Consider the following 17020-nt stretch of genomic DNA (forward strand, 5'->3'; position numbering starts at 1 on the left):
ATATAGGCGCTATGCGCCTACTATTACTGTTTTATAATATACTAATATTACTTTTTATATTTTGATCAATCAATCAATCAATCAATCGAAGCCTTAATCCCAAAAGTGGGGTCGGCTAACATGAACCAAATTTGATTATTCCGTGTAGTCATCAACATAAATCTTTCTCCTCCATCCCTTACGATCCAAAACTTCATCCTCACGTAAATCCATGCACTTCATATCCTTCCTCACTCCTTCCAACCAAGTCATCTTTGGTCTCCCTCTTCCTCGTTTAATCCCTCCATGGTCCCACTCTTCCACTCTTCGCACCGGTGCACCCTCGGGTCTCCGTCTTACATGTCCAAACCAACGCAGACGATTTTCCCTTAATTTATCTACAATGCCCGCCACACCTACTTTCTTGCGAATAACCTCATTTCTGATTCTATCTCTTAAAGTGTTTCCACACATCCACCTTAACATGCGCATTTCCGTAACCTCCATCTTTTTAATATGCTCTTTCTTAGAAGCCCAACATTCTGTACCATAGAGCAACACTGGTCTTATGGCAGTCCTGTAGAATTTTCCCTTCAACTTTAAGGGAATGCTGCGGTCGCATAACACTCCCGTGGCCGCTCTCCATTTAAGCCACCCTGACTTAATCCTGTGGGTCACGTCTTGATCAATGTCACCATTCTTCTGGATGATCGACCCTAGGTACTTAAAACATTCACTCATGGTCAAATCCTTTCCATCCAAACTCACCACTTCATTGCTTGTCCCCCTCTGAGTGCCAAAACGACATACCAAATATTCAGTCTTACTCCGACTTAGCTTAAACCCTCTAGATTCCAACCTTTGCCTCCATTGCTCCAACTTGACATTAACCCCATCCTTAGTCTCATCCACCAAAACGATATCATCTGCGAACAGCATACACCATGGAACCTCATCTTGAATTGGTCTAGTTAATTCATCTAGAACCGTTGCAAAAAGAAAAGGGCTTAATGCAGACCCTTGATGCAATCCGATTGTAATAGGGAAATCTTTTGTCAACCCTCCGCATGTCCTCACATTTGTTGACACATCCCGATACATATCCTTAACTAGGTCTACATACCTTCGTGGGATACCTTTCTTCAACATTGCCCACCAAAGTATCTCTCTTGGCACCTTGTCATATGCCTTCTCTAAATCAATAAAGACCATATGAAGATCTTTCTTCTTTACCCTATAAAACTCCATCATTTGTCTTATCAAATGGATTGCCTCCATAGTAGATCTCCCAGGCATAAAACCAAATTGGTTATCTGAAATGCTTGTGCATGCCCTCAACCTTTGTTCAATCACCCTTTCCCACAACTTCATAGTATGGCTCATAAGCTTAATTCCTCGATAGTTAGAACAATCTTGAGCGTCTCCTTTGTTTTTATAAACCGGGACCAAGGTGCTCTTCCTCCAATCTTGTGGGATCCTTGTAGCCGTCCATATCTTGTTGAAAAGGTTTGTTAACCAATCAATACCAATCTTACCCAAACACCTCCACACCTCTATCGGTACCCCATCAGGGCCAACCGCCTTCTTAGGTTTCATCTTCCTCAGTGCAATCTCCACCTCTACTCTCCTAATCCTTCGCACATACTCCATGTTGATTTCTTCATCACTCATAGAGGTATCTCCTATCACAACTCCATTACTTCCATTAAATAATTCATCGAAGTACCCCTTCCACCTGTCCTTGATGCCCTCCTCTTGCACTAGGACCATTTGGTTCTTATCTTTGACACACTTCACCATGCCAATATCCTTCCTTGCCTCTTGTCTTCTCTTTGCCATCTTATAAATGATCCTTTCTCCCTCCTTGGAATCAAGCTTTTCATAAACCTCCTGATATGCCTTTTCTTTTGCTTGGCGAACAGCTGCCTTTGCCTTACTCTTAGCCTCCTTATACGCTGCAAAGGTTTCATCACTCCTACATTTTCCTAAGGCTTGATAGCATTCTCTTTTTTGCTTAATTACTGCTTTTCTTTTTTTATATTTTGATAAAAACTAATAAAAATCAGAAGGATGTAACAACAAAAAACAATAACAAATTAACAATATATACTCCATCTATCAGGAGAATGATTTTGGCACACCCTTATGTGAGAAAAACATAGAAAACTGTACTCTCACATAGAGGTGTGCCAAATCTATTTTGGTGGGCCAAAATCATTTCCCCATCTATATACTACTTCCGGTCCAATTTACTCGCAACAAAAGGGTATTATTTATGGGACATAAAATATTCCTTTGTAGCGAGTAAATTGGACCGGAGGTAGTATATTCATCATGTGACACTCCTGTGTTATGTCGGCTATTTTGTATTTTTCTCCGTATTAAATTTAACTTTTACCAGCTTTGATTTTAGTCGGTTTGGGTTTATAACTACTCCTCCCCCTCCCCCCCCCCCCCCTTCTAGTTTTTACCATCTTTTACCGTCCAAAAGTTTTCTTGTTTACTATTCGTACCAGATTACAGATTCCACCCAAATTTCTGTTCAAGTGGTGCTCATTGACAATTTTTTTGACTTTTTAGTATTTAGCACAGCAAAATTGAAGCAACAAAAGGGTGTTACTTCCTCACTGAATTTCTATGCTCTAAACCAAAACAAAATACATGCTACTTGACCAAGCAGCACCAGGCTTCATGAATCCCAGAGCTAATAGCCGGCTAAGCATGTACCCTTTTAAGTATATAGAACGGCTATAGCACTACAAGAGCAAAGAGAATTTCTAAGAAATGGCTATTTCTTCACAACCCTAGTGATTAAACCTGGAATGACCATGAAGGTCATTCTCTCATTCAAGCTTTAAGAGCAGCTTTGTGAACCATCGTCTCCTTGTGTATTTGATGGCAACTCTTCTCAACAAGGTCAAGCAGCTTCTCCAAGTTCATTGACCATGAATTGAGGATGTCATTGCTGTCCTTCACTACCTGAAAATATACGACCCCCATTGGCCTGTCTACCTTTGCCACCAAAGCCTTAGAGACAACCATATCAGATAGATGCTTCTCCGTTTCCTATGACCACAAGTATAAGTCAGATCACAGTAAGATAAGATGAGATATACAAAATCAAGTAAAAGTGCTCCGCCATTAAACTTGAATCTGTCAAATAAAGTTGATGGCATTCTTTTCAAGGGGCTAGGCTTGGCCACATTAAGTATTAAGTAATCTGCTAGCACAACTAATCTAAGTGAGTCCACATCAAGCACAGTGAGATCAATTGCATCACCTATGTAGCATGAAATTTCCACTGCCAGAGCCAAATTTAAAATTCAACTTAGGTCTAGAGCACATATATATTCCCTGTTGACCCTGTATCATTTAAAGAATGCATGCAACATGCATACCCAACATAATAAACATAATTCCCATAAGAATTGCTGATTAAAACATTAATTTAAACAAGGATTTTTAGAAGAAACATCCAAAAAGCTGACTAATGTGTTCATAGATAGAATTCAAGATAGAAATTATAGGAAATGTGCAAGTATTCGAGCTCATAGGAAGCAAACCTTAATACTAAGGCATAATAAGTCTGCCAGTCTCTTCAAGGTGATTCTGGAATAGTATTTTGAAATAACAAGTATGTTCTGCAATGAGAGCAAAGAATCAAAATATGATTATTAACCTTATTGTCGGAGGATTGTAGATGATACAGATCAATGGTAGAAAAGCTTACATGTTCAATGACCCTTTGTTTAAGATCTTCAGCAGCTTTGTCGCCTAAAGAGCCTCCAAGCAAACTCTTCTCATTCTCAAATTCACCCTCAAATTCATTCCAAAGACTGGTCCAAAGGACAACTTCCATTGTCACCAGCTGTTTCAATAGTGACCTGCAGCAGTACATCCAAAGAACCCATAACACAATGTAAAATACATATTCAGAAGTATAGCTGAAATAGAATGAAAACTATTTAGGCAGTAAATGACATACTTGAACTTAGGGATTTCAAAAAGATTCTTATCCTCCAGAGTAGAGTTTAGAAGGCTTGACTGCATTGGATCATGTGGGGCAAGAGCCAAATACCAGCAAATTTTCCTCAAAACCTGCATAAAATACCAAATTAATAAACTTTAAAGATCCAAAAGAAAGTCAAAAAAAAAAAAAAAAAAAAAAAATCCACAAGAAAGTTCAACATGATAATAGTGAAGCATTGTTTACCGGTGTCCACTGCTCAGGGTCTTCCTTGACAGATGGGATCTCATAGATAGCCTTGTAGCAGCGACATATTTCAAGGTAGTCGTTGTGGTGCTTGTAGTATCTGTACAGAAGAAACTCATGGAGGCCCCAGAATATCAACTTCTCGATTAAATATGACAAATCAACAATAAGAATAACAAATCCATTTCAATAGCATGGATAGCATTTTCTATGGTGACCAAACACAATCATTCGTGTCCCACTCCTCAGTAACATAGACAAGAGAGAGATTTTAGGATTATTCATGTAAACTAGATAAGGGGTTCTCTTCCTAGGAAGAACAAAGGTGATAGTTGAAAGTTGAATTATGATGGATCATTGGATTGATAAAATTCTTCTATTTTCCTCCCTCCTTTAAAGGGCATAGGGTGTATAAGCCAAGGTGTAATATTTTGGGTGATTTCGGATGCATGACTGAGAAATAAAATTAAGGATTGTTATCATTTCACTTAAATGGAAGGATATTCCTACCTCCCACCTAGAAATCGTTCTCCTTTGCACTCCCTCCATCTTCCTTACACATCAATCTCCACCCTTTCCAAGATTCCAGCATCACTTCTTCCTCTCAATCCAGCATCTTACTTCCACTAGTAGCAATTACAATAATTTTCAACACTTTTGACACCAAAAGTACTGTCTACCGGCAACAAGATTCTAGAACAGTCTCCAAAGGATGCATGCTCTCTCTCTCACATTTGTGATCTAAACTTTTATTTCTTTAAGATGACCAAGGGTGTAAGAAAGTTGGAGATGGTGCAAGTAAATTTTGATTGCAAATGGATGATGGTTGAGGAGATATAGAGGAAAATTGACAGTAGAGAGAGACAAATAGGAGCAACTGCACATGGAATCAGGTGGTAAAGAAACGATGATAATGTGGTGAGCAGTGATAGAATAATAGCAGAGGGATAAAACTAATCTATGGCTATCCACTAAGCTTACAGAAAAAGAGCATTTTCCCTGGATTATTAGCCTAGAGAGTCCCCCCATAAAACTTACCCCTCATGCCATTAGTTAATTCTCTCTACCTCCTTAATCTCTACCCATATAAGTTATACTTTGCCTCTAATTATGCCATTAGTCTATTCTCTCTACCTCCTTAATCCCTCTAGTGTTAAAGAATCCCCAAACATCAACAATAGAAATAAGGGCACACACAGAAATTTTCCAAGATCAAGATTTCAAGAAAAATCTACATAATATTGACTATTTGCAATATTTAAAATAAAACAAAAAAAAATAAAAAGTCATGGTACTTGCAAAATCTACTTAGTTAGAAATGAAACTAGTTTAAACTTTCAATCCCAAGGAAAAAAATTACTGCAAAAATAAGAAAATTCTAACACCACAGATATCCTAGCAAGAACAGAACTAAGCACTCCGTAAAATAAATAAAAAATAAAAAAAAAATAAAAAAAAAAGGAAGAAGAAGAAGAACTCACCGAATCATCAATTCGTAATAGATACGCTTCAATTCTGGCAACGATGGAATATTAGCAGGGGCCTCTTCTACAATGGCATCACCTTCCTTAGGTTTTTTCTTTTCTTTTGAAGGATCAATATCAAAAACTCTGGGACTGATTCTTCTAGAAAGGATTTGAGCCCGAACATAGTCTTTACGGTCTAAGCAAAGACGAACCTGATAAACAGAAATTTTTCCAAATTTTAACTCATCATCAATATTAAAACACGACTACAATAAGAAAGTAGAAACTGCCAGGAGAAGAGATAACCAACAAAGCTCGAGAAAAGGGACATACTTGCTCAAGAATAAAAGCAATCTTTTCAGTTTTTGCCATTGCACCAAAGGTTTCAACCTGCAGTATCACAAATGTGTAATGATGATCAATTACGCAATTTTTACCCAAAAAACAGAGTGAGTAATCCTGAAATATATTTTATGAAATACAAGGAATAATATATGTAAGCAACCACACTTACCGCTATCTCTTGCATCAATTCAGCAGCCTCGTCAATAAGCCCTTGTTCTTCCTTAATCTTAGCAAGGGTCTTGACCAACCGTGCCCTTTCTATTTCAACGTATATCTGTAATAAATAGAATACAATATGAAACATATGAAAGAGCAGAATCTAACAAAAGACAAGCTCAACACAATAATATCTGGTTACCTTCCCAGCAGATACACTATTCAATGTTTTAATGAGCTCTATACGAGTATCAAGATCAGGTGTTTGATCAATGTAACCCATGGCTTGTTGCACCATCGCTGTCACAGCCTGTAAGTAAAGGAACATCCTGGTTAAATGCTTCATGAAGAAATGATGACTCCAAGATTACAAAGTAGGTAACTAAAAAAGAAAAATACAATAAACAATTATGTTGTTTGATTTCTGTCTGGTGAACCCTGAACCATAAAACTATTGATCATTATCCAAATGAATTACTCAATTTCCTTTAAATATTAGAATATCAACATAACACAATAGAAACAAGTCATTGCTACAAACCAAGCTAGGCATAAATTCTCAGCTGCTACTCAAGGCATATACTAAGTGAGCAACAAAAACAGCATAAGAAAGGAACATTGTAGGCTTCCATTCACCAGCGCCAGTGGGGAAATGAAATGTTATCCTTATAGAAGAATCAAGGATGGATGGTGTTAGCCATACTTGATCACTTAAAATGTGATACCACTTAACCCTGAAATATTCAGACTAAGGATAAGTCCGTCTGACTCACATTGCATATTTAAAGCACAGATATTATGATAAATTACGTAACCACAGCCGCTTCAATCATGATAAAATTCACTAAAGTATAAAAAATACACTAAGTTAACAACTAGAAAAATAAGAATCATCATCATGAATTCACCATTACATCAAAATTACCGTGTACCTGTTTGAGTTGACCTCGGCGCTTTGACAGAACAACAATCTGATCATTCAAGGTTTTCCAGGCTTTAGCTTCAAAGCATAACTGGAGAATGTCACACGCAGCTTTTCTAGTTCCAGCAACATCTCCAGCAAGTCTCATTTGCTTTTCAACATTCAATAATGCATCAATTTGTGCTTCCAGATTGCTTTGATTGTCCTGCAAAATAAAGTCCAAGAAAGAGCACTGGTCAAAAGGTTTACGGGGAGAATGAAACAAATAAGGCAGAATGATAAATTTCATTTTCCTGAATGAAGGGAACCAAAATCCGATTAACAAAACTTTGATTTTGGGAAAGAATGTAATTAATTGCATTAAAGCTCATTTTTAGCATCATCAAGGCTTCATCGTAGAAGTTTGGGATAAGCTATGTTTTGTAACTTCCATCATTCCATGTCTATTTGCAAGCCAATACCAATGAGGTAAGCGCTACTTGAACTGAATTTCAATAATGAGATGATTTTAGGGATCCAAAAACTTCTACAACGAAGCCTTGATGGTGCTAAATATATGAAAATTGCATTACAAGTTTACATCAAACTCAAATATCAAATCAACTGCACCCAAATTCTAATCAACAATAAAATCAAACACAAACCCTCTAAAGTAATACTTTTAAGTACTCCGTAAATATTAAATGTTTAAATCACTATTCACTATTTCAAACAGATGAACGAAGAATAGTATTGATTAATGTATTCAATTATTCATGAATGAGTAATAACAGAAAGAAAGAGAAAACAATCTCTTCCTTAACAGCTTCAACCATGAAGTTCAATTTCACATCGGCTCATACATAACGCCCATTTATAAGTTAAACGCTAGTAATCAGTATTTCGACGCATTACAATACATCAAACTCAGGTAACACATCAATAGCACACAAATTATAATCAATTTACAAGAAAAAATCACACTTCTAATCATACATCAGTAACAAAAAACTCTCAATTAAATTCCGAACCGGGTTAACTGATTAATTCAAACCAATGCTAGCCTCATTCGAACAAAGATTCAACACTATGAAAGCTTAAATTAAGCTAAAATTCATAATTTAGACTGAATTAGTAGCAAAAACTATTGAGAAAATGCTCAACCATATTTACTCAAAAACCCCAGAATAATTTTCCCCAAATTATTCACAAATTGTAAGCGAAAATTATTTAAATTTGAATACAACAGAAACAAGCTAAATCATGTGAATTTCAGCATCGATAATACTAACAATCTTTAAAATTGCAATGTATCATTTCAAACATGTTTATATAGTTGATAAAACATTTAAATGCCCAGATTTTGCTTATAAATAACACCCAAAATCAATCAAAATGCTATTAACAATCAAGGAAATTTTGATCAAATAAAACAATTCGTCGTCATTCCAATAAAAGAAGAGAAAATAAAATTACGAGAAATTGTACCATTTTTGCTCAGCTTGTAAATTCCCAGTACCCCGCTTTGCTTTGTGACTGGGAAATGAAAAACTCTAGTTTCGAATTTAGTTGATTCCGATTTTGACACTTTGATATTGCTTTAATTTCCCGATCAATTAATTAGTTTATCAATTTTTGTTTTGGGTTTTTTTGGATTGGACCAATTTGATCAATTTTGTTTTGGTTTTCAGTTTAGTTGTATTGAAAATTTTACTCCTATTTACAAATAGACATGGTAAATGGGTCATTCGGGTCGGGTACGGATTAGGAGTGGGTTGGGTCAGGTTATTCAAGGTTTCGGATATGACTTAGGTCAAGTATTGTGTCGAGTCAATCTTAGATAGGGTATGTTCGAGTCAGACCATTTTTTGGTCGAGTATGATCAGATCATATTCGAGTTGGGTCAAAACGGGTTGGTGATGTTCGAATTGTTCTATTTGTGGATCAATCAAGCTCAAATCGATACATTTATATTTTGTGAATGTTATAAAAAGAATTATTAAGTCAGTTTATGAGCTAGGCTACGATTGAGATGAACAATTTAAGTCAACTTTGGCATCAAACATTTTTAGTTTAGTTATAAAGTAATTTTAGCTCGGGGCATTTCAAGTCACTGGGTAAGTTCGGGTCAAACACTTTGGGTCGGGTCATTTCGGGTCTTGGGTTAACTTTGGGTCGGGTCATTTCGGGTCTTGGGTTAACTTCGGGTCGGGTTAGTTCGGTGTCCAGTCAAGATCGGGTCAACTCCATTTTCAGGTCGAGTTGGGTAGATTTTGGGTTTCTGATCTAGTCAAATTTGGGTCGATGTTTTAGGGTCAATTTCGAGTTATTTGGGTCGGATCAATGGATCCTGGTCAGGATTGCTAGGTCTATATACAAATGAGTGCAAGGTACATCCAACCAACTCAAAGTTAGCTTTTATACAAGTGATAAAAAAAAATTTTTTTAAAAAATATATATATAAAAAAAAAAGAGCTTTGGTATGACCTTTGGGTGGTCAGTTTGTAACATTCTCTATGTCATGCACCAAATCCAATTGCTCAAGGAGTAGTCGAAATATTAAGGCATGATAAAATTGACTTGTTTCTAATTATAGAGTACTAAATTTGAAGCATGAACTCTATTTGAAGTCATTTAACTTTACTCAAATCAGTGATTATTTTATCATATACAATTGGCAACAAATAAGGAGCCAACTCGAAATTTGAAATTAACTAAAGAAATTTTTCACACAAACAAATTTTTATCCATTCTCTATTTGAATTATTCGATTGCTGGTATGTCCCCTTCATATGTTGGTTTTGGAGAAGGAACCAAGTGAATTGCAAGTTTATAGCGAGTGACAATAAGTTACAAAGAGAAATTGGTTTGTAGATTTCGGAGAACGAATCGAGTTATAGGGTTGGACCATCTCTATGGTATGGGAGCATGGCGAGGCAAGTATGAGGAAAGTACACCCAACATCACACATGCACCCACCCCATTACCTACCAAACTTCATCCAATTCTCTGTAAATGGAGTAGATACTAGATGAATTTCTACAAAAGCCGTTCATTGACATCCTTAAATCTAGCAAATATTAATATGAAGTACTCTTTTACTCAACGTATCTTTTTTTAAAAAAAATAGTATCCCAAATCAAATAATAATAAAATGAAAAGATATATACACCACTACTCACCAATCTACCACTTTGATATGAAAAAAAGGGTTTATGTACCATTGCTTATTATTATTGCTTTGAATCATGTAAGACATGATGGTTTTCTTGAAGTTCAAACACAATAATTTTACTTACATTTGTCTAGTTTGTTTTTTATTTTTTTTATTTTTTTCATTTTGAATTTTTTAAGAGATAATATTTGATGAGTTGGATTGAGACCATCAATCATGGTTACAAGTCTTGGGTGGATAGCCCAAACCAAGTAAGTGGTTCACACAATAATTCAAAGAAAAGTCAAACACTTGAAAAAATGGTGTAAGAAGTAAGAAATACTTGTAAAGCCCAAAAAAGAAACAACGCACAAACAAAGTCTTCACTTTGAGCTGCTGCATGTGATTACAAATACTCATTCCCAATTACTGCTACTCAACAATTATACTATTCAACTTGCTACAGTACTTTCACTAATTTAATCCTAACTATTTCTTGGTACCTCACCAGGTATCCAAAGTTCTGGTAGAATTTGGTATCCAAAGTTTTTTAGACTCGATTGGAGCCAGTATTATTAAGTAATAAATGATGTTACCTAGTTTGTTTTAAAATACTTGCATTAATTTGATTGACATACGGAGTATTTATTAGCATCTAATTTTGATCTGAAATATATACTCCCTCCGATCCATTTATAAATGAGTGAGACAGTCAGACTTAATACACATGTCTACACTCTAGTTCAACCTTAGATATATACAAGTATGATTTTTAATAGTTGCAACACACATTTTATCACGGTATTTAAGAAAAGTGAACCTCACATGATATAATTAACTTAAAATAGGGTTAAAAGGTTGTTAGGAGCATAATCAAGTGGACTCATGTGCTTTAACTAAAGGTAATAGTATAACTTTCACCATAAAAAAACATTCCTCTTATAGTGTATTGCAACTATTATGACATATCCATTTTAGAAAAGTGTTACAACTATAAAAACGAAGGAAGTATGATTATTTTTTTTTACAACCGATATATATACTACCTCTGTTTCTTATTATGTGCCAAAAAGGGGTATTTTTTGTGAGACAAAAAATATTCTTTTGTTGCACATAATAAGAAACGGACTCACAAAAAATACCCCTTTTTGGCACATAATAAGAAACGAAGGTAGTATATATTTATATGATTCAATATTAGTAAAAATATATATAAATATGAAACTTTATATTAATATATTTCATGAATATTCTTTTTTTTTTTTATGTGTAATCTTAAAATGATGGTCAAAATTAGTATATGAATGGTGAAAAAAAAGTCAAATATGTCAATTATTTTGAAATGAAGGGAGTAGACGGTTAAATAGTCTACATATGAAAAATTCTTCTACTTCGTATATACTACGACTAATCCAACATAAATACATAATACAATATTATACGGAAAATATGATAAGGATTACGTAAAAGTTAAATTGTTACAAGTATTCAAAAATAGAGAGCATAATATTATTGGAGCACAATTTAGGAATTTTAATTAGTTAATAAAGCAACAAGATTAGTTATGGATTAGCATAAAGAAAAAGATGGCTCAACTTTCTCCCTACCTTAATTCCACTTTTACCATTTTCTCTTCTGTTCATTTCAGACCCACCACGCTCCTGTCTGAATATCTGCTTTACAAATTAAAAAATAATTTTGTAATTAAAATTAAAAAAAAAAAAAACACACTTAAAAAAAAAAAAAAAAATTTAATTTTCTGGATCTAATCTCATCCAATTTCCTTAATTTTTAATCTTTTTGTTTTGGGTATTTTTAATTTTATTATTTAAGTATTTCATCTATGTCAGTGCTTAGTGATTGGTTACCCATAAACTGTACCAAAAGTACACAACTTTACCCTCATAAATTACAGTTTTCTGTGATGATCAAATCATTGAACAAAAAAGAAATATCACTGATTCCCAGATAAACATTTGGATTAATTTTTCATTCTATATCTTCTTGATTTTCCCAAATTAATTTCTGGGTTTCTTCTAATCTTGTTAATTTTTTCTGGGTTTTCAAAAAAAATTACATAATAATGCTAGAGTTGCTTCACTTTCACTTCATCTAATTAAAATTCACTTTCTACTTTTGAATTTATTCTGGGAATGAGTGTTCTTTGGGCATTGATTCTACACTCTGTACTGTACTCTCTCTGCATTCACTTTTACAGGCTCTCTATTCTCTGAAATTCCTGCTGTTCTGTTATCTTCTGTTGAACACAAGTGTAACAGTATTCAGTGCAGTCTAGATTTTGCTTATGTTTTACTCCAAAGAAAGAGGGCGGGTAATACGGTAGCTCATCTTGTAGCAAGACGGGATACTAATATCGATTCCGAGTACAAAAATGTTAATCACTAGTGTTGAAGAAGAGATCTCAATCCCATTTGAAAATGGAAATGAGGTTCTGAAATTTTCAGATGGTATAAATGGGATTTCAACAATTCAGGAAATTCCTATAATTTCAACAAATAATGTGGTCCCTGAGAACACTCAGAGTGATCTCAGTGAATTAATATCAAATTTAGAAGGTAAATGTTCCTGATTTTTTTTAACTTTTATTGTATAATTTTCATAAAAGTGTTTTTACCCTTTTAAATTTTTTGTAGTAATCTGTTGAAATTATATGATTATGCAGAAGAGATTATGGGATTAAAGTCTAAGCAAAAGGATTTGGATGAAAAGAGAAGAGGGTTGTTAAATAAGATATTGGACATTAAAGGTATTATTATAAGTTTGATGATTTTACAGTGAAGTAGTGTACAATTTATTTGAGTTAGTTTGATGCTGAAATTTCATGTTAATGATCATATTAGGAAGCATTCGAGTATTTTGTCGAATTCGACCATTGTTGTGGAGCAATATCAGCAAAAATGATGATCCTGTGGTTGTTGATTTGGACAAAGTTGTTGTCAAATCAGGTGGAAGCAAGAAGGGATTTGACTTTGATAAGGTGTTTTGTCAAAAATCAACTCAAGGTTAGCATTTTAATGTTTTCTTAGTGCAAATTAATGTAATATAAATTACAAGTTAGTTGTATGTTTTTGTTTTCAATGTTAAGTATTTTGGTTGTTTTGTTTGATCAGTTTTAGTAAGATTTTATATTGCTTATTATTCTGTAGAAGATGTATTTGTTGAGGTTGAACCAATTCTCAGATCTGCACTTGATGGGCACAATGTGTGTATTTTTGCTTATGGTCAAACTGGTACTGGAAAGACCTTTACAATGGTGAGATTTCGAAACTTCTAAATCGGATTTTGTGACATTTTTGTAATGGTACAAGGAAAGATCTGTTTCCCTTTTTGACAAATGGTCTCATGAGTCGTATTTTCGATTTTATAGGATGGGATGAATGATCAGCCTGGCATTGTTCCTCGAGCTCTTAAAGAGCTCTTTCACTATGCCTCTTTGCATTCTACTGCTTCTGTCACTTTCTCTATGAGCATGTTGGAAGTTTACATGGGCAACTTAAAGGATTTGTTGGCTCCGAAACCAACTCGTAGAGCATATGAACCGGTATCAAGATGGTATTTACATATTCCTAATTGGCTCCATTCCATATTATCTGTTGACATAGTTAATTCTTGTCATTCCTAATTATCTGTCACTTAAAAATTAATAAGGAGTACTTCATATGTTTATGCAATGTTACAGCAACCAGCTGAATGTTCAAGCTGATGCAAAAGGAGTTGTTGAAATTGAAGGCCTTACAGAAGTGCCCATCTCTGATTTCTCAAAGGCTAATTGGTGGTACACTAAGGGAAGACGAGCTCGTGCAACTTCATCCACTAATGTCAATGATGTGTCTAGCAGATCGCATTGGTGGGTTCTGCTTCCTACCCCTTTAAATACTGTGGTCTCTGTGTGTGCATTGTTTTTACCTATCTATTCATTTAAGCCCTCTTGTGTATTTCATTGGATTACTTTGGTGAGGCGTTTACGTTATCTGTTTTAGTTTTATATATATCTAGCTTAATGAGGATCACCATTTCTCATCATGGAGATGCACCGGAAGGTCAAACAAGAACTAGCAAGTTGTGGATGGTTGATCTTGGAGGGAGTGAACGGTTGCTGAAAACTGGAGCTACTGGTCTAACATTAGATGAAGGCCGTGCCATAAATCTCTCGCTTTCTGCTCTAGGTGACGTTATTGCTTCACTCAGACGAAAAAGAACTCATGTTCCCTACAGGTACATCCGTACATTGAAGTAACACTCAATCCAAGTTTAAGGGAGTGGTTTTTTCCACTTGTTTTAATCATGCATAATCTAATTGAAGCCATCTATACATCTGCAGAAATAGCAAACTCACTCAAATATTGAGAGATTCGCTTGGTAAGATTTGCATTTCTTTTGTGCATGCTCAAAGATCAACTGTCAAGGCTGCAATTAATTTTTACTATGCCTGTGATACCTACTTTCTGCATATATTATGATTTGGTTTATGAAGAACTCTCTTTGAAACTCATCTTGTGTTTTGTGTTTACATTTTGGTTTCAGGAAAAGAATCAAAGGTATTGATGATCGTGCATATAAGTCCTGTTGAAGAAGATCTAGGGGAGACCATTTGCTCTATGAGTTTCGCCAAAAGAGCAAGAGGCATAGAATCAAACCAAGAGTTGCCTCAGGTAGTCCATACCTGTTATCTTGTCCATTAATTACTCAGCATATTTTGGAATTAAGCTTTCATTACGCATACTGATGTTTTGAGTATCTCTTTCTTTAGGAAATAAAGCAATTGAGGCAAAAGAAAATAGCTGAGCTTTCTGATGAAATGAGAGAAGTTGAAGAAGAGTTCCAAAAACTCAGGGATCAATTGCAGAAGGCTGAATCACTTCTTAGTGAGAAAAAACGGCTTAATGCAGTTGCCTGCGACAGCACAGAAGATGAAGAAAACATCATAGATAACACCAAAATTGATTCCAAGGAAATTGTAGATACCCCTTGTGATTCTGAAAAACCAACCAAAAGAAAGTCATTGCCGCATTATATGACTCCCACTGCTATCAGTCGCCTGAGGCACAGTGCATCAGAAAGACAAAATCACTATGCAGGAAGAGTCTTAAGGTCTGGGACTAGAAGCTCCATGCAACTTTCAGCTTCACAGTCCCTTAGTTTTCTTGAGCCTCGTCTTAAAGCAGTTCTACGAAGTGCAAGTAGACATCATCCTGATAAAGCAGCAAAGAATGTTCCCACTGAGACTCAAAACTGCAGTAATGTAGAACCTAAATCTGCCTCCTCAGCGCGTAATAAACCAGTGACACCATCACTTGTGAACAGCAAGCCTACATACATTCGTCATAGGAGAAGGATGTCAAATCTTATCTGATCAGAAATTCTTGTTTGCTTACTTTACATAATCCGATTATGAGTGTGATCATTCTCAGATCCTTCCTAGGACTTTTTCTTTTTCGGACTGCAAGTCATGCTTTTCTGGGTGTTGTTACAGGACTTGTTGGTTGATTTGTTAGCTTTTTTTCAAGTTTGTTAGCTGTGATTAACAGCTTATTAGGTATCCACTATGAGTTACATTGTGTGTTGGGTGGATAACTCTTTTAGACTGAAAGGCTATCTTTTTTTATGTGTAGCCCAAAGTTTGATGTATGACATAGGGAGGAAAAGGGTATAAATCTGTATGTTGGATTTTTGGTTTATTGGTTTTTGAGGTGTGTAACTAAAATAGACATAAACTTGTAAAATTTTGACTGAAATATATAAAAATAAAATAGTTTGGTTTGTTGATTTTGACACTTTTTGGTGTATATCTTTAGAATATTTTGACATAATCAATGCTAATTACTTATTCCTGATGCCTTCAAATTTCCAGTGTTGTTTGACGTAAGCTATTTATTGTTTGACCTTTAGGATTTGAGGTAGGGGTGAAAGTAAATTGGATAAAAACCGAAAACCGAACCAAACCAAACCGAATAAGCAATTCGGTTCGGTTTTTTTCGGTTTTCGGTTTGGATCGGTTTGAAAAACTGGAAACCGAAATATATCGGTTTGGATTCGGTTTTGGGATTCAAAAAACCGAAAACCGAATTCGGAACCGAAATATTAGCCCATTATACATAGGCCCATACCTTTTCGGCTTTTCATATATAACAAAATAAAAACCCTAATGCCCATTTATCTTTCACATTTCACGCCTCCCTCCTCTCTCTTTCCTCTCTTCTCTCTCCTCTCTCCTCTCTCCTCTCAGTCTTTCACGCCTCCCATCCTCTCTCCTTCAAGCTTCCATCCTCTTTCCTTCATGCATGCCTCCCTTCTCTCTCCTTCATCTTTCCTCTAGTATTTCTCATCCTCAAATTCTCAAATTTAATTTTTTGTATCTGGAATTCATACCCAATTTTGAAGGAGGAAATTTTCGGTGTTTTTTTAAAGGAATTGATTATAGTAGCTTCTTAAGAACGAAGAGGAAATTGGGAATTTATATATATGGACTACGGTCAATTGGGAAGAACAACTATGTTTTTGCATGATTTCTCACCGAAAATCCGAAATTGTAGTATTCAGTGTTGTAAATTTGTAATCCATATAATTTATGAATTATCATAGTTGTATTACTATTTCTTTTTTCTATATTTTTGTAGATCAATTATTTATGAATTTGGCAGTTTTTTTGTTTCTATATTTTTGTAGATCTATTATTTATGAATTTGGCTGTTTTTTGTTTCTATATTTTTGTAGATCTATTATTTATGAACTTGGCTGTTTTTTTTGTTTTTAATTAATTTTTCAATCTGGAGAAAAACCTCCAA

General features: G+C 35.0%; 2 protein-coding genes across 2 annotated transcripts; one reads left to right on the forward strand and one right to left on the reverse strand.

The window, feature by feature from the left end:
* Positions 1–2470: 2470 nt before the first annotated feature.
* LOC145603738 (26S proteasome non-ATPase regulatory subunit 12 homolog A-like) lies at positions 2471–8733 on the reverse strand. Its single transcript, XM_081659711.1, has 11 exons — positions 8549–8733; positions 7092–7286; positions 6362–6469; positions 6173–6277; positions 5992–6048; positions 5674–5870; positions 4193–4292; positions 3965–4077; positions 3710–3863; positions 3543–3620; positions 2471–3045 (listed from the first exon to the last, which is right to left on the reverse strand). Exons 1-11 carry the CDS (start codon positions 8549–8551, stop codon positions 2827–2829), a joined length of 1329 nt encoding a protein of 442 aa, XP_081515837.1. The 5' UTR covers positions 8552–8733; the 3' UTR covers positions 2471–2826.
* Positions 8734–11945: 3212 nt separating this feature from the next.
* On the forward strand, positions 11946–16003 carry LOC145604695 (kinesin-like protein KIN-14U). Its single transcript, XM_081660610.1, has 10 exons — positions 11946–12790; positions 12898–12981; positions 13076–13237; positions 13382–13488; positions 13603–13787; positions 13915–14082; positions 14232–14450; positions 14557–14594; positions 14760–14887; positions 14986–16003. The coding sequence occupies exons 1-10, from the start codon at positions 12607–12609 to the stop codon at positions 15586–15588; spliced, it is 1878 nt and encodes a 625-aa protein (XP_081516736.1). The 5' UTR covers positions 11946–12606; the 3' UTR covers positions 15589–16003.
* The last annotated feature ends 1017 nt before the right edge of the window (positions 16004–17020 follow it).

The sequence above is a fragment of the Chenopodium album genome, chromosome 22, assembly GCF_948465745.1.
Source record: "Chenopodium album chromosome 22, dcCheAlbu1.1, whole genome shotgun sequence".
In the NCBI taxonomy this organism is placed as follows: Eukaryota; Viridiplantae; Streptophyta; class Magnoliopsida; order Caryophyllales; family Amaranthaceae; genus Chenopodium; species Chenopodium album.

Excerpts from the sequence above, each read along its gene's own strand:
- LOC145603738 (XM_081659711.1), bottom strand. Across the intron at positions 5,871-5,991 it reads TTGCTTTTATTCTTGAGCAA|GTTCGTCTTTGCTTAGACCG; the intron begins GTATGTCCCTTT and ends TCTGTTTATCAG. Across the intron at positions 4,293-5,673 it reads TATTACGAATTGATGATTCG|ATACTACAAGCACCACAACG; the intron begins GTGAGTTCTTCT and ends TCTTCTGTACAG.
- LOC145604695 (XM_081660610.1), top strand. The coding sequence starts at position 12,607 with ATGTTAATCACTAGTGTTGAAGAAGAGATCTCAATCCCATTTGAAAAT. Across the intron at positions 12,982-13,075 it reads TAAGATATTGGACATTAAAG|GAAGCATTCGAGTATTTTGT; the intron begins GTATTATTATAA and ends TGATCATATTAG. Across the intron at positions 13,238-13,381 it reads TTGTCAAAAATCAACTCAAG|AAGATGTATTTGTTGAGGTT; the intron begins GTTAGCATTTTA and ends ATTATTCTGTAG.